General features: G+C 44.1%; 1 protein-coding gene and 1 pseudogene across 4 annotated transcripts in view; one reads left to right on the top strand and one right to left on the bottom strand.

Moving 5' to 3' along the window:
- The first annotated feature begins 5,853 nt into the window (after positions 1-5,853).
- LOC118019974 (protein DDI1 homolog 2) overlaps positions 5,854-23,774 on the top strand; it is a 38,265-nt gene continuing 20,344 nt past the window's right edge. The window contains exons 1-5 of one of the 4 annotated variants that reach the window (XM_035019722.1): positions 5,854-6,098; positions 13,708-13,837; positions 16,729-16,965; positions 18,772-18,898; positions 22,648-22,775. In XM_035019722.1, coding sequence (XP_034875613.1) covers positions 5,961-6,098; positions 13,708-13,837; positions 16,729-16,965; positions 18,772-18,898; positions 22,648-22,775 — 760 coding nt within the window. In that variant the 5' untranslated portion in view covers positions 5,854-5,960. Of the gene's footprint in view, positions 6,099-12,125; positions 13,838-16,728; positions 16,966-18,771; positions 18,899-22,647; positions 22,776-23,774 lie in introns of those variants that run through there. The other 3 variants (XM_035019726.1, XM_035019723.1, XM_035019724.1) reach the window with 3 other exon arrangements.
- Positions 22,134-22,555, bottom strand: LOC118019976 (annotated as a pseudogene).

Below are 23,774 nucleotides of genomic sequence, written 5' to 3'. Positions count from 1 at the left end.
AAAAAATAGAAAAGCAATTTAACTACCAAGGTGGGTATTAAACCAGTAATATCAAGGATAGATCAACAAAGTCCTGGTCAGATGTCAACAGAGTAGGTAAAGTAGGCTTGTGTCAATCCAGAGGTTCTTGGGAAAATTTGCCTTCCCCACCAAATTCCCTGAAGCCTAGAAATGTGTAGCTGATGATTGATACCTTTATCCCTATTAAAATGCAACTACACTAAGAGAGACCATATGAAGTTTCAGCGGTCATTAGTACCTTAGTGTGAATTGGTCCAGCTCCTCTTTGAGAGCAGGTTTTAAAAAAGCAAAGGAAGAAAGTAGGACCCACGAGAACTAAGAGGAGCAGGTGGAGAGAAAGGGAGCCAAAGAAGGAGCATCACGCTGAGCTTGCCAAGGACAAACTTTGGCCTGTTTTGTACTTTTGCCCAGGCTGACTCTGGTAATCAAAGTACATTTTGATCTCTAGCTACAAACTTCTGAGTAGGCAAATTATGGTGCTTGAAATTACAACCATAATTACCTGCAATGTTTTGATAACCCAATGAGTACACGGTACACTGGAAATGAAGAGGAAGAAGTGACCTAGAATATAGTGGAACTGAAATGCTATCAGATTTTAGGAAAGATAAGCAGGAAAGGGAGGAGGCATTGCATTATACATCTGCACATGATCCTGGCCTAAGAAATAGGAAACCGAATGAGAAGAGTTTTTGTGTTAAGGTAAAATGAGTAAAATGGAGCACTATCCGCTATCAGTTGACATGCCGGGAACAGCAAGGTAAGAGAGGCTTCTTCGAGCAACCATGAACTGATGAGGGAAAAATTCAAAGAACAATATATACCTGCTTAAAAAAAACAAAAACAAGTACTTAGAGTGTTTGGGGATTTAGTCCCTATTGTAGGAGTTTTATTTTTTTTTTAAGATTTTATTTATTTATTTTTGCGAGAGAGAGAGAAAGAGTGAGTATGAGTGGGGGTGGGGGTGGGGGAGGAGCAGAGGGAGAAGCAGACTCCCCGCTGAGCAGGGAGCCCAATGCAGGACTCAATCCCAGGACCCTGGGATCATGACCCAAGCCAAAGGCAGACGCCTAACTAAGCCACCCAGGGGCCCACAAATTGTAGGAGTTTTAAAAATCAACGAGGGTAAATGCCTTTACCAATTTGTTCTTCCTAGTAGAGAAGAATTAGGCAAGAACCTAGAAGTAGGCAGAAACTTTGCTGGTGGTGACCATATGGTGTAGAAAGGGTTTTGGAACACAGCCAGGTGTCTCCACATGTAGTGTGCAGGCAGAATGCTGGTGCTCTAGTTAAAGGTTGGAAATAGATGTTTTTGTTCTTAAAGTTTTTTACAGCTTGGAGAACCTGCTGTTCACTAGCTGTATGAACCTGGGCAAGTTGATTAAAATTCCCACACCTCAATTTCCTTATCCATGAAATGGGAATGAATATAAATACAGGATTCCCCTGCCATCCAAAAGTTTGCTTTATGAAACTTTAATTTTACAGAAGACCTACATTAGTACTTGTTTTCACTAACCAAAAGAAATCTGGAAAGGATTTTTGATTTTATGAAATGGTAATCACTTCTTCGTTTTGCACCATTTCAATTTACAAAAGATTTCATAGGAACCATCTACTGTCAGATAGCAGGGGAAACCTGTAGTTCCTATCTCTGAGGGCTTTTAGAAGGATGAAATGAGGTCTTACATGTAGCTGTGTAAGGTAGTGGTTAAGACTGTGGACTTGTGGGGCGCCTGGCTGGCTCAGTGAGAAGAGCATGCAATTCTTCATCTCTCAGTTGTGAGTTCAAGCCCCACATTGGGTGTATAGATTACATAAATAAATAAATAAATAAATAAATAAATAAATAAATAAATAAATAAATAAATAAATAAACAAACAAACTTAAAAGTGTGGACTCAAGTCAAATTGCCTGGTTTGAATCCTGGAACTGCCATTTACTACTTCTATGTCCTTGGGCAAAAGACTGACCTGTCTATGCCTGAGTTTCTTCATCTGTAGAATGGAGATAATACCTCATAGGATTTTTGTGAGGATTAAATGACTCAACACATAAAGTGCTTAGAAGAGTGTCTGGCACAAAGTTAGCATTCAGTAAATGTTAGCAATCATTTGCAAGGTTCTTGACATACAGTATTGATTGATACATGGGAATCAAGGGTATCCTTCTTGTCTAGGCTTTCTCTCAAGGTCCACCCCAACCCATCCTCACTTAGAATTATGGCCCGGAGATGTCTCAAGCCATTTGTGGTCACGAGTAATGGAGATGCAAAGTCTCATAGAGTGATGAGAGAAGTAAGAGTCCACACTCTGAACCAGATCAAGAAGCAACTGAGCAGAGTCCAAAAGGGGTGAGACCCCTACCTTGACATAATAAGGGTTCTATATGAAAAACCCATAGCCAACATCATACTCAATGGTGAAAAGCCAAGAGCTTTTCCCCTAAGGTCAGGAACAAGACAAGGATGTCCACTCTCACCACTTTTTTTTTTTTAAGATTTTATTTATTTATTTGAGAGAGTGCACGGAGGGAGAGGGAGGAGCAGGCTCCCTGCTGAGCAGGGATCTTGATGTGGGGCTCGATCCCAGGACCCAGAGACCATAACCTCGAGCCGAAGACAGATGCTTAACCGACTGAGCCACCCAGGCACCCCTCTCTCTCACCACTTTTTTTTTTTAATTTATGTAAGTAATCTCTGCAAATGACATATCTGATAAAGGGTTAGTATCCAGAATATATAAAGGACTGATACAACTCAACACCCAAAAAACAAATAACCCAATTAAAAAATGAGCAGAAGACATGAACAGACATGTCTCCAAAGAAGATATACACATGGCCAATTAGACACATGAAAAGAGGCTCAACATCACTCATCATTGGGGAAATGCAGATCAAAGCCACAATGAGATATCACCTCACACTTGTCAGAAAGGCTAAAATCAAAAACAAGAGACAACAAGTGTTAGCAAGGATGTGGAGAAAAAGGAAACTTCTTGCACTGTTGGTGGAAATGCAAACTGGTGCAACCACTGTGGGAAATGGTACGGAGGTTCCTCAAAAGGAAAAATAGAACAACCCTACAATCTAGTAATCACACAACTGTGTATTTACCCAAAAAATTCACAAACACTAATTCAAAGGGATACATGCACCCCTATGTCTGTTGCAGCATTATTTACAATAGCCAAACTATGGGGGCACCTGGGTGGCACAGTTGGTTAAGCATCAACCTCTTGGTTTCGGCTCAGGTCATGATCTCAGGGTCCTGGGATCAAGCCCCATGTTGGGTTCCACAGTCAGTGGGGACTCTGCTTGAGATTCTCTCTCTCTTCCTCTTCCCCTCCCACTCATGCTGTCTCTCTCTCTTTCCCAAATAAATAAATAAAATCTTAAAAAAAAAAAAAACACAACAGCCAAACTATGGAAGCAGCCCAAGTGTCCGTTGATAGATGAATGGATAAAGATGTGATATGTGTGTATACATTTATGTATATATATACACATATACATGTGTGTGTACATATATATGTTTATACATATATAAAGAGAGACTGTATTCAGTGTACCATTTATTGTTGCTTTGTAACAAACCACCTCAAACTTAGTCATGCAAAATAATCATTGTATTATATTCACAGATTTGTGGGTTGGGGATTCAAAAAGAGCACAGTGGAGATGGCCCCATGTCATCTGAGACCTCTGCTGGAAAGACCCAGATGCTGGAGATGGTTCAATGTCTGGGGTTGAAACAAACTGCAAGTATCTTTTGTGGTTTTCCTAGGAATTGGCTTTGATCTCATCTAGGTTGTTGCCTGGAACATCCACACATGTTCTCTCCATGTGGTTTGGGTTTCCTCACAGCATGGCTGCTGGGTTCTAAGACCAAGTGTTCCCAGAGAGCCAGGCAGAAGCTATATTGCCATTTATAACCCAGCCTCAGAAGTCACACAATGACGTTTATACCAGGGTCAGTCAGCCATGATTCAAATGGAGAGACATACACCCCATCTCTCAATAGGAGGAATGTTACGGTCACATTGTAAGAAGAACATGTAAGATAGGAGATATTATCGTGGCCATCTTTGGAAAATAAAATCTGTCACACCCGGGCACATGAGCACCACTAGAAAAAAGATGTAACACAGAAAAATTAATCAATTCGTGATTCCAACCTCAGTTGAATCCTTAACACCACCTGACAATTCTACATCATTTCTCTGTTCAACTTGCTTCAATTTGCAATGGATATTTCAAATATTCTCTGCTGTAGTAGACTATGTAGGTTTCACCTAACACCTGTTCCCAAAACTTTTTTCTCCTGTCCATGTCCTTTATAGAGGTGAGAAAAGCTAAACACTCACTTTCCTAGCCTTGCTTGTATCTCTGTGGCACTGTCCTGGCCAGAGAGATGTAAGTAGAAACCTGCTGCAGGACTTCTGGCCAAGCTCTTGCCTTAAACAACAAATGCTGCATGGAGTGGAGGCAGCCAGGCATATTGTGACCCTCCAGGAAAGGCCAAAATATTTACAGAAATACAGGCCCTGATATCATTGAGTCACTGAACAGATGCTGCTGTCTACCTCCAGGCTTCCTATCCTGTGAGAAAAATAAACCTTTATTTGCTTAAATCACTGATAGGCTTTCTGTAGCTGATACAACCACTCTTCTCCACCCCCTGCTCCTCCACTTTTTCTCTTTATTCTCCACAGATGACCTTCCATCCTTTTCAGAGAAAAGTCTTCAGATGGTCATTGACTTTCTTGCCACCAAACCTACCTACTTACCTGCATCCATAGCCATCGTGTTTCCTCCCTCCCTCCTGTTATACCAGAAGAGGGGTCCCTACTCCACGGATGGGGAATTGGGCGGTGGTTAAGTAGGGAGATGCCACTCTTGCATCAGTTTTGGTTTTCTGACCTTATCCTCATGCTCTGGGCCTCTGTCCAGTCATCAGCTACGTGGCCATGAACAGGCCATTAAAGTAGCCAATACTTTATCGAGTGGATTCTAAGCTGTGCCTAGTAAAGGCTCTGCAGTAGGCGCTGGGGGCATGCTAGGTCTAGGAAGGAGACAGTCCCAAGTAGAGAGAACACTTTGTAAGGCAGGGGAATGGAGCCTCGGAGGAACCGAAAGTCCCAAAGCGGTTGCGTGGGCAGCGTGCAGGAAGGGATTGGGCGGCAGGTCTGGAGAAGTCTGCAGGGACCAGAGTAAGCTCGGTTCTATAGACTAGGCAGGGTCATGATTTTGGTTTTAACCCTAAATCATTGGGACAAGAAGTGAATTAATCTCCCTGAGCCTCAATTTCTACTTGGTAAATACATTTTAGAACTCTGCTTAGTTGCGTGAGAGTTCCTTTAGGGCAAAGAAAGACCTGTGTTTTTACGCATTTTTGTATCCACGTGGTCGGCGCTTAATAAATGCCTCATTTGGGTGAATGAGATCCTGGTGTCCGCCACCGACTTCGTCTATTAACTCACTCATCGATTTCCCTCATTCCCTTCCTTCCCTCCCCTTTTCTCGCCCTTCCTCCCTCTGGCTTCCCAAGCCTTCGCTTCCCTCCAATCCTCTCCTGGCTTCCCGCTTCCTCTTCCCGGCCCGCCCCTTCTCTGCGTCGCGAAGGCAGAGAGGGCGAGGCGAGCTTTACGGCAGCCGCGTTGCGGCGGGGCGGGGCGCTGGGCGGCTGGCGCGCTTGGCGGCAGCGGTGGGAGGCAGGCCGGCAGGCAGGCAGACGGAGTTGCAGGCGGGTGGCGGCGGCTGTGCCTGGTAGTGAGGGCGGGAGGGAGTGAGTCACTGAGCGTGTGTGAGGGAGGGAAGGAGCAAGCGGGCGAGCGAGCAGCCCGCGCCGTTCGCCCGCAGCTCCAGCCAGGCCCCGCCGCCGCCCCGCAGCCCAGCGCCGAGGCCGGGCCGAGCCGAGCTGGGTCGGGCCCGGGCCATGCTGCTCACCGTGTACTGTGTGCGGAGGGACCTCTCCGAGGTGACCTTTTCCCTCCAGGTCGACGCCGACTTCGAGCTGCACAACTTCCGCGCGCTGTGCGAGCTCGAGTCCGGCATCCCCGCAGCCGAGAGCCAGGTATGCCGGGCAGCGAGCGGGGTCTCCCTCCGGGGCTAACCCTCCTGTCTGCGGGTCTCACGCCCTCCCTTTGCTACTGGTGAGGAATTGGGGGTGGGGGAGCAGGGTGGCCTCTCCCAGCTCGCCCCCGCGTCCGGGAGGGAGCTGGAATCGGTAGCTGCCCCCACACACGCCGAGCGTGGGGTGGGGTGCCATGCATGGGAGGGAGCGGAGAACCTGACCGCAGACGCACCCACTGCAGCCTGAGGGGCGCGTGGACAGTTGGGCGGCCCGCCCCACCTTCTGGCTCTTTGGCCCTTTCTCCCTTAATAATCCCGAGTTTGGGGTGTTGTGGACCTATGTACATTATGAACAACCGTAGAATAGAAGCAGCAGCTCGAGGTTTGCAGGAATTCATACATCCTGCTTCCCCAACCAGAAATACCAGTTTGGATCACTGTGGTAGGTTGATGTGCATCGGCTTTTTTGGAGAGGGCTCCTGCTTAAGCAAACGTAATTTACCTTTAAATGTAGAGATTTGCACTCCTGAGTGAAGGAAAAAGTTTTGAGACTTGCATTACCTTGTTTTGAGGAATTTGGAAATGCCCTGTTTCCTTTTCCCTACCACATGGCATTTCTGGTTAAATTCTTAAAAAAAAAAAAAAAAAAAAAGCAACCCCCTCCCCCCCCCCAAGGGATGGCAGTTATTAGTTCAATTCATGTTGTTTCTGTGGTTTCTTCGCTGGGAGTAGGCCAGAATCCCTCTTTATTTCAGGCCACAATTCAGAGTTTGGATGGGTTCAAAGTTCAGTGCTTTATGAGGATATTTTTGTAAAAATGGCCTAGTATCTTCTCTGTGTGATTTGCCTGTTTCATTTCCCTACCCTGTTGGAAGGAAGTTCAGCTGCTCTAACATTTTAAATAAGCAAAGTAATTTATTCTCAAAATGCCGTGAGGCTGCCACCAAACAGAATTGGTGACGATAACTCTGGCCTTCACACTAAAACATTTAAATCTTAACTTGATAAGTAGACCTTGGAGGACATGGTCTAAACATTAAGAAAATTATAGAAGTCCTCCAAGGCCCCAGAATGTAAATCTTGATTTCCTATTGCAGTTATGAAATAGTTCCAAAAACTATTGCCCAACTACAGCGTGTTCTGCCCTGTGTTATGGTAAACAGATGCGTCAATATTTTGTTCAGAAGTGAGTATGATTCCTTTACAGTATGTGAACTTTAGAACCTTGGCATAAAGCTGAATATCAAGAAAGAATTTGTTTCAGGGTGGAAAGTGCCACTCAAATAGGCAGACTGATGAAAGATACAAAGAAATTGGTAAAAGGGATTATTTGCACCTTTTTCTATAAACAGCTAATCCACAAAATCTGAGGAACCAGTTCCTGTCAGTGAATCCCTCAAGTGGAGAGCTAGGAAAGGACAGTTTAGGTAGGGAGGTACACTCAACTCTTAAATACTTGAAGGTGGCTTTTCTGTTACCCTGGTTGTAATCACCAGCTGGTGGGGGAAATAAAAAATTAAGATGTAAGTTGATTTTGTTGTTATTAGGACTTGGGAGATGAAGATTGACATTGCCTCAATTTCTACCCTTTTTGAGATGGGCTGTAACAAAATTTAAGTGAAGAGTGTGTCAGATTGACACAGCTCAGGCTGTGAGGAGTACCTCACTAATTGAACAATTAGGCTAACTCCAGATTTCTTTCTTATTCCTTAGGTCACCTTTTGGGCATTTACTTCCTTCCCAAGCCAAATTAGCATGTGCAAAACCGGGTTCCAAGTACTGTGAACCCTGTATTAATAGAGCCTTAAACAGCTCCTGCGTTTCAAGTTTGTTCCATTGGCTCCATTGTAACCTAACACAGTATCTATTTTAAGATGTCTGGTGGTCGGTTGTCTTTTCAGTTGTTTGTCCATCAGGCAGGAACAGGATCCACCCTAGACACTTGAGTCATTTCCGTTCACCAAATCATAATAGTAAGCATCATTATAGTTCTTACCTACAAAAATATCACTTACTTGAGGCCCCCTCTCCCACCCTTTTACCTCCCAGGTTCTCCCCTATTACTCATCTTCCCTTTCTCCCTCTCACAGTTCTATTGGTCTCTTTACCTCACTCCTCTTATTTACCTTCTTAAAGGGATTTTTTTTTTTTTTTAATGTTCCTGGCTATTCTTTCCTGTCAAGATCTCCACCACTAATCTCCAAACTTTTTTGGTTATGTATTCCTCTGAGTAAAATGTTTTGGAACACACATCTTTGTGATATATAAAAAGTTACAAACATTATGAATGAATGTGATATGCATTTTATATATATGCACGTATATGTATATAACTGGAAACATCAATTATGTAATATACATGAAGTAATACCTTATGTACATTATGAACAGCCATAGGATAGAATTTAAGGAAGGATGAACTAAAATAAATGGAAATGAAAATTCTAATGTTTTTCTGTTCCTTCATGTTTAAAGAATTGCTTTGCATGCCTGCCCCACATGGAGGATCACTAGTTTAGAATTCAGTCTTCCACATCAGCATCAGTTGTGCATAAGTATGCACTTGGAAAAGGTGTTAATTTTTAACAGCTCTAGTCTGATTATAGTAGTTGTAATGTGACGATAACAAATTTAGACTAGAAACTTTCTCTGTACATGTGATTAAAGCTGGGCATGTTCCATCTCTTAATACAAGTGTGGGCTTGGAAGCCAGTCATGGCTCTGATACTTTGATGCAGACTTGGCCGGGCAAACTTCAAAGAATTATCAGAACTTAGCTTCACTTTAAATTAATGTCTTTGTATTTTTGAAACATCATTATAATTTACCCCTGTAGGTGGCATGTGGTAAAGACGTGTGCAGAATGTGTAAGGACTCTCAAATGAAAGGCATATTTAAATACCAAATAATAGCAGTGACTGTATGATCCTGGAAAAGCAGCTCTGTACACAGCATGATTTGTGGTTTGTAAAACACTATTTTAAATCAGTAGAGACTGAAATTTTCTATTGTAGCTGGTTTTGACATGTTTATTTTACAGGTAATTTTCTTGTATTTTTTTTCCTGATAAATACTGCATATTCGTTATAGAGAATTTGTAACTTGCAGGAAAAGATAAGGACAGTAAGTTAGTACCTGATAACCCTCAAATAACTGCTGTTTACTTTTTTTTTTAAGATTTTATTTATTTATTTGAGAGAGAGAGATGGCGTGGGAGAGAGCACGAGCAGAGGGGAGAGGGAGAAGCAGGCTCTCCACTGAGCAGAGAGCCTGACGTGGGACTGGATCCCAGAACCCTGGGATCATGACCTGAGCCGAAGGCAGATGCTTTACCAGCTGAGCCACCCGGGCACCCCTGCAGTTTACATTTTAGTGTATTTTTTTTCTAAGCTTACTTCCTCTTATATATTATAATTATATTATATTTTTTTTTTTTTTTTTTAAGGTTTTATTTATTTGACAGAGACACAGCGAGAGAGGGAACACAAGCAGGGGGAGTGGGAGAGGGAGAAGCTGGCTTCCCGCTGAGCAGGGAGCCCGATGTGGGGCTCGATCCCAGGACCCTGGGATCATGACCTGAGCCAAAGGCAGACACTTAATGACTGAGCCACCCAGGCACCCCATATGTGTCTTTTAAACACGATGCCCTGAACTATACTAACAGTTTCAACTTTCTTTGTTGCGTCAACACTACATTGTCAGCATTTCCCATCGCATTTCATATTCTTCAAATTTATCATTTTAATGGCCATATCATATACCATCCTGTGGATGTACTACAATTTATTTAACAATTTCCCTGTTGCTGGGCATTTGAATTGGGGAAAATTGGAAGCAGTTATGAGTAACATTTCCATGGCTACCTATATACTTAAGGCCTTGTCCCCATTTCTGATTATTTTCTCAGGATGTATTCTTAGGTATGGAATTGCCAGGTCTTTTGAAAGGCTTTTAGTAACTGTTGCCAAATTGTTTTCCAGAAGGTTGGAAAAGTCAAGCTGTTGCGATAGTGTATGTAGATCACTTGGCATATAGTAGGCTTTCGATTAACGGTAGATACTATGATGTAGCCATTCACATGTGAGTCCAAAGATTTTGTGGCCAGTGTCTGGTCCTTACAGCTAGAAATGTATTGTTACGATTTCTGTTGATTGAAGGCTCTCATTCAGAGACCGGAAAACATTTGACATCATGCTTAAAGATCCCGGAGTTGTTTTAATTAGACTATTGTTGAATGTTGACTAAGAGGAGAATTCTGTCCGGAGGGCACCTCGTCTAGAATAAGTCCTTAACAGGTGGACCAGTGCTGCACCTAAAGACTTGCAGCAGTATCAGTTTTCCTGTTGTATGTTTCATAACTGGCAAAACTAGAATTTTTAGCTTTGTGGCCTTTGAGTTGGGTGTTCTAGTAGAAAGTATCACCAGTGCTACTACTGAAACTCATTTTGTTTTGACCGGTAGAAATCTGAAACCATTGGTCTAATACACTTCTATTAGGCTGGAAGCTCATTCAGTTGTATTCTAGGACTTAAGTTATAAAATCATTGTCTTTCTTAGACTTTTAAACCCGTTTTAACAAAAAGAAATCATTTCTTTGTGGCAGTTATAATTTCGGTTAAGCTTTTGTTTATCTCCTTTGTGTCCTTGACTAAAATGGAGTACGCCCGCTGCTTTGTCAGTGTGAAAGATGTTTGCTCCTCACCCACATTTTCCAGTCTAGTATTTTTAGGAAATGGGGCAGATAGCAATATTCCACATTTCATGTATGGTTTGGTGGTAGTTATTACCTGGATCTTATTGTTAGATGAGGCTGTCTTACTTTAAAAAAAAAATTATATTGTCTGCTGAGGAAAGACTGTGTTAACTAACACTGTGGAGTGACATACAGCGTCTACAAGGTGGGAGTCCAAAGAGGGAGAAGTTGCTAGTGTTCGGGGCAGGGGTTACAGTGAGCAGTGGATAGGGTTTGCATCCCCCTGGTTAGTATAGGCCCTTATTGGACGGCTTTATAGCTCTTGTTCAGGTCACCAGCTGATTCACCAGTCCACTTTGGACTTACTGGGGAAGTTATATGTGGTCCTTAGGGAAGATTATATATGGGCTCTATAGTCAGGCAGACGTGGTTCCAGTCATAGTTCTCTTCTTAATAGCTGTGTGGTCTCAGGTCACCGAACTCTCTGTATCTGCTTCCCCGTCCATAAAATGGGACAAATAAGGCCCACCTCATAAAATGATTGACAATTCAATGAGAGGCTGTTGGTAAGTGGGAGACCGTGAGAACCCATTGTGATAGAAGTGCACGCAATGGTAGTGTTTTATTGTGGCCCTTCAGGCTGAAGAGATTTCAGCGATCTGGTGGACAGGAGCATCAAAATGCTCCTGAGGTTGATTTCCTATTGTAGATAAATGTTCTTTTATAAGTACAGTTAGAATGTGTCAGACTGTATCTCTAAATATACAGATAATTGAGTTTCTGAACCTGGAAAATTAAGGAGTGGGCCATGGACCACGTGGTCCCTTCATTGTGGTGGCTTCACAGTGTCGCTGCCGCCTTGTAAGAGCTGCCTGCGTGGCGTTTCTCTTGGCTTGCCTCTTCTTGCTGTACACCTCAACCCAGGACACTTGTCACTTCAGATTTCTAGTAGTTTTCCCGACAATCCCACAAGTTATGGTACGACTCTGAGGTGGTTATTGCAAACAGTCTGTGTTGATTCTCTTGTACCTTTATTGTGTGATATGTGCTTAAATAACAGAGAATAAGAGTGTGAATGGATTGAGGGAATGATAGTTGCAGTCTGTTGTAACATGTTTGAACTCTGTAGGTTGAGGGTAAGAACTAACATTACATTTTCTTTTTTTCTTTTTTTTTAAGATTTTATTTATTTATTTGACAGAGAGAGAGACAGCGAGGGAGGGAACACAAGCAGGGGGAGTGGGAGAGGAAGAAGCAAGCTCCTGGTGAGCAGGGAGCCCGATGTGGGGCTCGATCCCAGGACCCTGGAATCATGACCTGAGCCGAAGGCAGACGCTTAACAACTGAGCCACCCAGGTGCCCCTAACATTACATTTTCTAGTCACGTAGAGAACTTACAAAGTATCGTCAGCCCTACATACTCTGAAATCAGTTTTTTTGTGCATCCCCAGAAGTATTTGGTTTTGGAAATTCGGTTTCCTGTTCTGTTCCTCACATCAGTGCAAATTCTGCGAGCAGATGTGACAGATCCTTTTTCCAAGTATAAATCCTGTATTTTTCAGGTTCTGTGTCAGGCAGTCTTACTATGAAAGCTTTGAGGACGCATGAGGAAACGCTGTAAAATGGTAGTGGAGCAGGAGGACCTGGAAGGGACAGCTGTAGTGATTCTCCAGTCCCAACTGCTTGCTTGACAAATGGGGAATGTGAAGCCTGGACCAGCTGAGTGACACGGCCACCGTCAGAGCCAGGACAGGACTCAGGCTCCTCAGTTTGCATGTGGCCTGGTGCAAAGCAAATCATTAGGGAGAAAAACCTTTCAAAGCCTGAGTTTATTCTGAATGCCCCTCTGGAGTATGTGATAGCTCAGGGTAGGTTTTATGTTCCTTCATGGTAAAATTACCCTATGCTCTTTGTGCCTTTGCTTTCTGCAGCGTGGTGTTTCATCTGCTTTTCTGCTGTCAGGTTTTCTTCAGTGTTTGATTGCATCTCGTAAAAATATTAGTAGTAGTAGTACATCCATGATGCTTTTTGCCATCTGTGTTTAGTTGTTCTTTTCTGAATTTCTTCCCCTTTCGTCTTCCACTCATAAGTGTGACCAAACTTTGGGAATGGTAGAAGAGAAGGAAGGATGCAGAACGGGTGGTATTTGGAAAACTTGTAGACTTGCCAGTGTGCAGGATCATTTAAAGGTGGACACACAGGGATGTCATGTCCAGCTTGGTGACTGTAATTAACAGTGCTGTATCACGTACTTGAAAGCTGTTAGGAGAGTAAATGTTAGAAGTTCTCATCTCACACACACACACACCCCCACACACACAAGGCATTTGAGATACGGAGAACAAAACAAAATCCTGTCCCCAAGTAGCTTACATTTTAGTGGGGCAGAAACACAATAAAGATTTATAATATGAGAGATGAGGGTATATTTTTAATAGAATGATGAGTGAAGGGCTCTGAAAAGGTAATGTTTGATCAGAGACCTTAAAAGAAATGACTGGGGAGCACCTGGCTGTCTCAGTTGGCAGAGCATGCGACTCTTGATCTCAGGGTCGTGAGTTTGAGCCCCACATTGGGCACAGAGCCTACTTAAAAAAGAGATGACTGGGAAAAGAACATTCCTTAGGTAGAGAGAAGAGCAAGTGAAACAGTCCCAAGGGGGAAATTGATCATGTTATTTGGGGAACAGCAGTTACAGTATGAGATGAAGTCAGAGGGAGAGCCAGGGGCCAAATGGTTTGGGCCTAGTAGGTAATGGGAAGGACTTGGGCTTTTATTCCAGGTGTGATAGGAAACCACTGGGGGGTTTTGAGCAGGGACTGATAATCAGATGAAAAGGGACGTTGTACGTAGTCTTCCTGCTTTGTGCCATGTTACTTCTCAGTGCTTTCTACCGTGCAATCTTTTCTGGTTGTAGATTGTCTATGCTGAAAGACCACTCACAGACAACCACAGATCGCTGGCTTCCTACGGCTTGAAAGATGGGGACGTTGTGATTTTACGGCAGAAGGAGAACGCCGACCCTCGACCTCCAGTGCAGTTCCCAAGTAAGACATCCTGACACCAGCATCAGGAGAGAGGGCGTAACACGGTGGGCCAGAGCTGTGGACTAGCTTCGGGTTCAGAGTGCAGGGGACAGGCTCTGACTGCCCCTTGGTTGCTTTGTAACCTTGGATGCATTAACTTCCCTACGTCCGGTTCATCACCAGCTGTAGGATAGGCTGTGGGAATAGTGCACGTGCAACCTTTGGCACACAGCATGTCCTCGATAAGTGTTTGCTTCCGTTGTTATCAATAATAACTTTATCCTTGGGAAGGACCTCGGAGGCCACCTCTGCCTGTGATTCCTGACTAACTTTTGCTACTCCGTGTCCGGCCCTCGGCTAGCAGGCCTGTGTGGAGCAGTCAGCCAGGCGTTTGTACCCACGTCGCATGGGGCTCATCACTGTTGTGGGGGAAGAGATTCCTCTTTATGATTTGTTACCACTAATAGATGAAGCTCTGATTTTAAGTAATGTCTTCAGTGTTACATAGCTAATAAGTAAGGGCATGGGAACAAAAATGTGGTACTTTTTCCATTATACTGAGCTTTAGGAGCATTAAGCAGCCGGACCACCAAATTCTGTTCCTTCCCCACTGGCCGTGTTAATCACATGAAAGGAAGCTGTTGTCTATGTTGATGTTCCATCCAGATGAGGTGTTTATAATCTGGAATCTGTGCATTGGGATTTAGAACATTTCTGTGTCCCTGAAATAATCACGGAATTGCGTGGCTGTGAGCTCATGTGCACTTAATGGGGAGAGGATCTGTAGCTTTCTTCAGATACTCAGAGGGGTTCATGATCTGTAGAAAGTTGACAAGGTTCTGAGGTGGAACTGTTTGATGAAATGTAATAGTGTTTTCCATTCCCTGCTATTTTCAGATAGATTTCTTTAAACAGTGTTTAGTCTTTAGGTTGGCTGGTTTTATAGTTTGTGGTAACAGCTGACGGGTGTCTGGGTGAGGATGATACACTCCAGCTTAGAACACGAGTTTCTAGTCAGCCTGAGACTGGGGCTGTAAGAGATCCATCATGCACTGTTCCTCCCAGGTCGGGGTTACACGAGTCCCTCCGGGCTACTGTTAAACTTGAGAAAGAGTTGTGATTCGAACGTGCCAGTCAACAAAAACCAAGTCTTTCTTTGGTTAATTTGGTGAAATTGTTAGTTCTGGAGATTCACTGTTTTTTTGTTTTGTTTTGTTTTTTCTGTACTGTCCCATGTGGACAAGAGAGCCAGCAGGTGGGGGAGGGGAGGTGATCTCGTCTATCAGGTAAACCGGTTTCTCAGAATTACTCTGAAGCGAATGGACTCTCAAGATAAGTGTAACAGGGCTAGAGATAAAATTTCTTGACCCACAGAGAAGGCCCGCCCCTGTGTTTTGCTGGTTGGTATAGATTAACTCCCTCATACACGTACACGCACACATACACATTTACTAGCTGCCGGCTCAGGTCCGTTTGAAGAAAGTGTCTAGTTTGAACCCGTGCTAAGAGGCAGAAACTGAATTTAAGGAATTTAAGGATTCCCTTCTTCTATTGATGTCCCATAAGCTTCAGCATGGCCTCAGACTTGGGACAGGAGTGACCATCAGATACATTTTTGGGATTGAGGAGATGCAGATTCACTCCGTTCTAGCCCCCCATTCTGGCTCTGCTCTACTTTTTCTTTGCTAAGGTAAAACTCCTTTTTAAGTAATAGCTTTATTGAGATATCATTCATATACCATACAATTCACTCATTTATAGGGTACAGTTCATTGATTTTTAGTATATTCCAAGTTGTGCAGCCATCACTACAATCAATTGTAGCACATTTTCATCACCTTAAAAATAAACTCTACCTATTAACAGTCATTCCCCATCTGCCTCCAAGCCTCCTGGCCCTAGGCAGCCATCAGTCTACTTCCTGTCTCTGTGTATTTTCCTATTCTGGACATTTCATATAAATGGAATCATACAATATGTGGGTCCTTTGTGTAAGGCTCCCTTTTATTTTCCTTTCATTTTAATAAGGTCAGCTCAGCCTGGATTATAGAACCTGGGAGTTGTAGCCTCTAAATCTGTTCTATCTTTTGGTGACCTCAGCACTGAGAACCTGAGCATGTTACTTTTCTTCTGTTTGTCTCTCCTGTAAAATGATTATACCTGCTAGCTCCCCAGGGGTGTAAGAGTTAGCAGTGATGCACAGAGTGAAAGTGTAAATTCCAAGAATGAATGTGTTTAGCAGAGACTTGTAGAATTTTACATCTAAAATTGATGCAGTTCCCTTGGTTTGTATAGTATTCTTTACCCAAGGCGTGCAGGCTCTTTGAAACATGTCAAAGTGGACTGGGATTTTTCTCAAGAATTACATCCAGAATTATGTGATTATGTATATTGAGACTAGCTTTAATGTTTTAAAAACAAATAAGTAGGGGCACCTGGGTGGCTCAGTCGTTGAGCGTCTGCCTTCGGCTCAGGTCATGATCCCAGGGTCCTGGGATCGAGTCCCCACATCCGGCTCCCTGCTCGGCGGGGGGCCTGCTTCTCCCTCTCCCACTCCCCCTGCTTGTGTTCCCTCTCTCGCTGTGTCTCTCTCTGTCAAGTAAATAAATAAAATCTTGAAAAAACACACACACAAATAAGTAAAAACTTGTCATCTCTTCTGGGATACTGTATGAGCCAAAAATCTAGGATTACTACCATTGTCAGCACCCCTTTTCTGTTCTTACCTGTGGGTTCTCTCGGACTGCTGTCTTTATATTCAGTCAGTTGAGAGAGAGAGCAGGGGAAGGGTCAAATGTCTGCAGTTACCATTTCCTACATGCCATGTACCAGCATATGTTCCGCTGTTCCCTTCAAATGCTTGTTTTTATGGAGTCACTGGAAGTAAACTTTGAACCGATTTTCCCCAACAGACTTACCCCGAATAGACTTCCGTAGTATAGCCGTGCCTGGCACGTCAGGCTCCCGGCAGCGCCAGCCACCAGGAGCACAGCAGTCCCACTCATCTCCTGGAGACATAGCTTCATCTCCTCAGGGCTTGGACAATCCAGCCTTGCTCCGAGACATGTTGCTGGCCAACCCCCATGAGCTGTCCTTGCTGAAGGAACGCAATCCGCCCCTGGCAGATGCTCTGCTCAGTGGAGACCTTGGTAAGCTTATAAATACGGAAGACTGTCAAGCTGACCTGAGGGGCAGCAGTCCTGTCGCGGTGTGTGTGGAGAAACTCGAGCAACTGGTGTGTTCGACCCACCGCGTCACATGGTTTCTTGCACCTACCTGTTGCTCTCTAGGTTGCTCTCTGAGTCGATTGGCAGTAGAGAGAGAATTTTACAACTGCGTAGAGTTCTGAAATCCAGCTTGGCCAGCCCCTTCCACTGACTTTTTTTTTTTCCAAATTATTTTCACAGTGCATAATCTAGGTGCTGATATTTTAACCTGTTTAGTTAGACCCTCAGTCTGAGTGCGCTAGTAAGCCAGCTTGCTGCCAGGTGAAATGCTTTTAGTTACAGAAAACATGTCCAGTGCCATCAGCCTGTATGGGAAAATGGAACCCAACCCCTTTATTTTCACCCGCCCCAAGTTTAATGAGAGTGGGGTTGTTGCCAACAGTTTGCTTGGAGCTGTATTTGAGCCATTTTTACATTAAACAGAACGCTTATTTTTAGTCAGCTTCATGAATAAAGTTTTTCTCTGTAAATTTCTCTAGTTTTACTCTTGGGCTTATGAAATGGTACTGATTAAATTTTAAAATATAACAGACACTTAATAGCTCATTCTTCAGTTGACCATTTTTAAAATCGAGGTAATAATTACCTAACAGAAATGCACAGATTTTAAGTATACAGTTCACTGAGTTTTGGCAAACTCATGTAGCCACCACCCTAGTCAAGATATAGAACATTTTTCTCACTCCAGAAGTTCCAGTATATTCTCTGCAACAAGTCAGTTACGGGCTACTGCCATTCTGATAATCATGGTTTTGATCTTCACGTAAATGGAATCATATACTATGTCCTCTCTGATGTCAGGCTTCTTTTGCTCAACTTAATATGTTTTAGATTCATTCATGGTGTGTGTATTAATAGTTCCTATGACCATTATTTTGGTGTCTTTAATTTCTTATGTAGCAGATCTAGTCACCAAAGACCACAATGATGACATGTTTACGTTTATACACTTATATGCACCCCCATTTAAGAAATAGCAAAATTAAGGTGATTCTTGTAACATACATTTTAAAGCAAGCAATATTTTCTCTTTACTCATTTCCCTATTACTCATCACGTTAGCTAGGTAGGCTAACAGTAGTTTGCATTTAACTTACCTGGCTTAAGGCAGAGGGTGTTATAAAGGGAATGAAACTAGAAGAGGAGAAACAGGGTTGTAGTGCACTGTTTTTTTGTTTGACTTTTGTTTTTTAATTGAACTGTAGTTGACACACAGTGTTACCCTAGTTCCATGTGTACCACATAGTGATTCATCCAGTCTGTGCCTTATGCTGTGCTCACCCCAGGCGCACCATTTGTCACCACACAAATGCTATTACAGTACCATTGACTACATTCCCTGTTGTCGTGCTGTTTTATTTCTAGGTAGCAGGTTCATAAGAGCGGCCGGGGAGGAGAGTAGTGCAGCCATTTACCTGCCACACAGATAGTCATTCCCGCTGATTTCAGTCCAAGTGTTGTTATCTCTGGGTAGAAACAATACGATGGATAACTCCTTACAGGAAGAAATGATTTTTGCCAAGACTTGATGTCCTTATACTAAATTTGGGTGACGTCGTCTTGCCTCAGAAAATAGCAAGTAAATGTAATTGCTCACTTAAAATAATTCTTAGGGTTCCTTTCTGCATCTCTTCACAGTTGTATCTTGAGAAACGATTTGATCTGGAAACGTACTAATAAAGAACGGAAATGGAGTGGTACTGAAGACTTTCCCCCTTATTTTTGTAGAGAAATTTTCTAGGGTCCTGGTGGAGCAGCAGCAGGACCGAGCCCGGAGAGAGCAAGAAAGGATTCGTCTCTTTGCTGCCGACCCTTTTGATCTTGAAGCTCAGGCAAAAATAGAAGAAGATATAAGGTAATGACCCTTTACCTAAAGAGCGAGCTTTAGAGAATCCAGAGTTCCCGAATGACAGGTGACGCACAGGTGACCCGGTATCAGTTGGGCGTCTGCTCTGAAGCAGCGTCCTTGTTTTGTATCTGAGCGCAGCGTCAGCCTTTTCGGTCATTCTCTCCTCTTCTGTTTTCCTCGCATGTTGATTCAGCATTACAAACCTAACTCAATGGCTTTCTCTTCTAAAACTTGAATGAAAACTCCAGGACCAGCCCACAGTGCACCATCAAAGCAGCTGCAGGTAGATGACCCCGGGGCTGAGCAGAAGCCTCAGCTTGGTGAGACTGTTAGGCTGCCTGACTGGAATCTGAGTCCTTAGACATAACGCGGGAGCCCTAACTAAACCCGGGCTTGAGCATGATTGAATTAGAGAGAGCTCTGGACAGATGGAACCCTGTAGTCCTGAGTCTGTTCTCCTCCTGCAGTTCTTGCCCTGGCCTCAGTGGATAAACTGCCTGCCGGACACTTTTCCAGCCCCAGCGTCTCTAACGCTGTTGTTCTCACGTGGGGCTACGTTAAAATCACAAAAGAAGCTTTAAAAATGAAGATGCTTGTGCTTCACTCCCAAATCTGCTAGATCAGAATCTTAAGAGGTGGGGCCAGGGCAGGTACAGTGATGCTAAGGCCAGCCTGGGCCACATTTCTGGTCATGAGCAAGATGCTCTCCAGTCCCTTAGAATGAAGGAACAGCTTCCTATCCCTCCACCCCATTCAGTTTTTGTTGCGAATGGTTAAGGCCTTAGTTCTTCCCCCACCTTATCCACCATCTCGGTTTTCTGCGGTTAACTGTAGTCCAGAAGCAGATAGATCAGAAGATCAGTGGTAGCCTAATACCACGTCACAAAACCTCTGTCATTCACCTCACTTCATCTTATTACGTAGGCATTTTATCACCTAACATCATCATGAGAAGGGTGAGTACAGTACAATGAGATGTTTTGAGAGAGACCGCATTCACATGTTTATTACAGAATATTATAATTATTTTATTATTGTTGCTTCTATCTTACTATGCTCCACTGATAAATGGTTTATCATAGGTATGTATACACAGGAAAAAACATAGTATGTATAGGATTTGGTACTCTTTGTGGTTTCGGGCATCCCCTGGGGGTCATGGAATGTATCCCTTGCAGAGAAGGGGGGACTGCTGTATAACTAAGAAGAACTATGTTCTTCGTTGTCATAATCTTTTGTTACTCGAATGAAGCCCAACTTGGTCATTATATTATACGCTCAGCTTGGAACCTTACAGCGGTTATTTTATTTCTTGTTTCTCTAACTACATTTGAAATCAGGGAAATTTAAATTGTATGTCAGAATCGGTCAGCCCCAAGCCATTCGTGTTCTTGTTGATGAAGTGCCCCCATTAATTGCATCAGTATATTAGTATATGAATATCTTTGAAAAAGCATCTCACTAGTTAAATCTACCCAGCGAAACAGGAAGAAATTTGTGTTCTCTGAACTAGACCCCATTGCAGCTCTAAGGGAACCTGACATAATTCTCAAGAATAGACGTGTTCAACCCAGAAAGTGGGAGGGAGAGTGGAGAGGCATCGTGGCCAAACCCTGACCTGCCCTGCGGGCAGAGTGGCAGTGAGATGAGGCATATTCGTGTGGCCCATGGGGGGCCAGGGGAGATTAAGGAAATAGGGTAATGTGTACACTCTTAAAAAAAGAAGACCTTGTGCCTCTCAAGAGACTCTCGACATATAGGGCCCAGAATAGCCAGAGTGACTGGTATTATCTCAGAATCTGATTTTGCTGAAATTTATCTTGGTTGCAGTCAATGCAAGGTCAGGAGTGTACAACTAATTTTAGTTCATTTCTAAATTTACGAATGTGGCATAAGAGAAAAGCTGTGTAATTCTGTCAGATGCCTCCTCAAGTTTTATTTGGTTCGCTGCACCAGTGATTACTCAGGGTATATGTACACTGGGGTAGAATAGCTTGCATATTTCCCTGACTAAATTGAACAAGTGTGCCTTTGATTTCCTGGAAAGTTTCATGTATTATTAGAGAATGGCTGATAAAATCATGAGTTCAGTTGAGGTAGAGTATTACTATGAAAAGGACAGGCACTACAAGTTAGAGCAGGGTCAGCCAGAGAGGAACTATTTTAGGGTTTGCAGGCCCCGCTGTCTCTGTCGCGAGGCTGGCTTAAGCCAGTGCTGGTACCAGAGCGGCCATACGTAATGCGACAGCCCAGAAGCGAGCGTGCAGCTGCGCTCCCGTAGAAGTTTGTCTGCACAAACGGGTGGCGGTCTGTGGTTGTAGTTTATCCCCAGTCTGGGGCCCTGTCCGTTCGTGTCTCAGGCTTCAGGCACGTCGCGCAGCCCCTGCCCTCGTTCCCACTAACGTCCGTAGTGTTCGCTAACTGCGCAGTGGCGGCAGCGTAGCCAGTGAGGTTTATCCGAGGCACAGGTTTTCAGGAGGAGGTTGGGAATGAAGGCATGAGATGTTGGAGTAAGCTAGAACCCTCTTTTATATCCTTTTCTCACGTGGGAATTAGAGTATGTTTGATGTTTGAAGGAACGGTTTGACGGACCACATGAGCTGTGATGTGTGCGTGTGTGTGGTTTTCTAAGTGACAGCGGTAACTAGAGAGACGCACGCATTTGCTGGGCATCTGCGCTTCTGCCATCACCGTGTTCTAGATGCTCTCCGCCTCGTAGCCGCACTACAGCAGGGGTCGTCACCTCCCTCACAGGTAGAAAACCCAGTCTCGGGAGTTAAGCAGAGACACAGCACAGTTAACACCCATGTATTGCATTTGCCAACTATTTCTAAGGCACTGGGCATAGGAAATGTACCCAGATACCCAGTAAATCCCCCGTTAAAATTGAAGCATTCGTGAAATTCTCGCATTCTACAGAATTGAAAGGTTGTGACCCTTACTCTCCAGAGGTTTATCTTCCTGTGTCTGAGCTCATAAAGGGAGCAGAACTGTTTGGCGTGAGAAAGCCATGTGTATGCCTTTCGATTTTCTGCCGGCTGCATCTCTGCCTCACCTGTTGCCCAAGAGACCGGTTTCCATTTCCATGACTCAGCTGCCGTAACAGGGGCAAAAGAGGTGTACAGCTCTGTTGGGGTTTTTTCCCTCCAGTCTGTGAAAGGGAAAGCATGGAGGCTCCAAGGCCTTGGGGGCTCGGGCAGGAGGCTGCCCTGCAGGCAAAGGAGGAGCAGATGGAGGGGCCTTATTTGGCCTTCTTGGGGTGCGGGCGGTTGGTGTGGCCGTGCTTCTTCCCAAGGCAGTTGATAGCGCAGGAGTGTGGGCAAGCAAAGCAGTGGTGGCAGATGATCTTGTCGCAGTTTTATTTCTGGGCCAGTTGGCTGAGGGAAGGCTCCATGGTGCCACCCCACAGGCAAAGCACCAAGTGCAGGGTGAGCTCTTCCTGGATATTGTAGTCTGAGAGAGTGCGGCCATCCTTCAGCGGTTTGCCCACGAAAATCAGACACTGCTGGTCAGGTGGGACGCTCTCCTTATCTTGGATTTTGGCTTTGACATTCTCTCACTGGTGTCACTGGGCTCAACCTCCAGGTTGATGGTCTTGCCTGTCAGGGTCTTCGCGAAGATCGGCATCTCTGCGTCTGCCGCTCAGCCGCCTTGTTGAAGAGAAAGCCAAGCCTGTTTTTAATATTGTGACTTTGAAACAGATTTCCCTTCCTGGAAATAATGATTTTACTGTACTTGGTTTTGGTTTGTTACAGGCAACAGAACATTGAGGAAAACATGACAATAGCTATGGAAGAGGCTCCTGAAAGTTTTGGTCAAGTGGTGATGCTTTATATTAACTGCAAAGTGAATGGACATCCTGTGAAAGCCTTTGTTGACTCAGGTGACGTCTCCAGCTCAGTCTCTCCATCTGCCCGACATTCTGACCTGACACAGGGAGAAGGGGAGCCTGGTGCCTGTTAAAGCTGGCAGGAGTCTTCTGGACTGCTAACAAGCCTGGGGGTTACTTCACTTGCCACTCTTGTTGTTTGTTTGTTTGTAACAGGTTTATTTCTTAATCTTTTCTTAACTGGATTTGTATTTTGCAGTATGTCCTTTATCTTCCTACCTTCCTTTATTTGGCATCCTGAATTTTTAGGATACCTCTGTAAGAAATTTGGGAATAAATGGGTTTAGGAGAAGGAGCTGTAAGAAACAACTGTATAGAGTGTACATCAAATATCTCAGCATGGTCTGTGTGGCATCACTTTGCCAGGAGCTATGAGGAGTCGAAGCATGTATTGAATCAGGGCTCTTGCCCTTAAAGAACTTAGCAGCCAGGTCAGGAGACAGGGAGTTTCCCTCTTGAGGATTTAAATAATCCCTGTGCCAGCCGGCACCTTTCCTCGCAGTAATAACTCTGCTTTTTAGGAAGACCGCACACAACACCGTGTCTTAATTCTGTGTAGCTCACCCAGACTCTAAGATAGGATGAGTCCTAGAATAGTAAAAGGCCCTGTTCAAGGAACATTTTCCTCCATTTGTTCATCCACAATTATTTGAGCACATGCTAGGTTTCACCTGCCATTAGGTGTTTGTATCTTGAGATGCATACATTCCTGGGAGAAGCACATTTGCTGATTATTCGGTTTAAAAAATGTCCGTTGAGGGGCGCCCGGGTTGCTCAGTCGTTAAGCGTCTGCCTTCGGCTCAGGTCATGATCCCAGGGTCCTGGGATTGAGCCCCACAACGGGCTCCCTGCTCGGCAGGAAGCCTGCTTCTCCCTCTCCCACTCTCCCTGCTTGTGTTCCCTCTCTGGCTGTGTCTCTCTCTGTCAAATAAATAAAATCTAAAAAAAAAAAAGTCCGTTGAATGCTGTAGGCAGGGCACTTGTGCTGAGTGT

The sequence above is a fragment of the Mirounga leonina genome, unplaced genomic scaffold (genome assembly GCF_011800145.1).
Source record: "Mirounga leonina isolate KUSES-001 unplaced genomic scaffold, KU_Mleo_1.0 Mir_173, whole genome shotgun sequence".
NCBI lineage: Eukaryota > Metazoa > Chordata > Mammalia > Carnivora > Phocidae > Mirounga > Mirounga leonina.
Note: the sequence above shows the minus strand (reverse complement) of the source record. Positions and strands in the feature narration are given on the sequence as shown.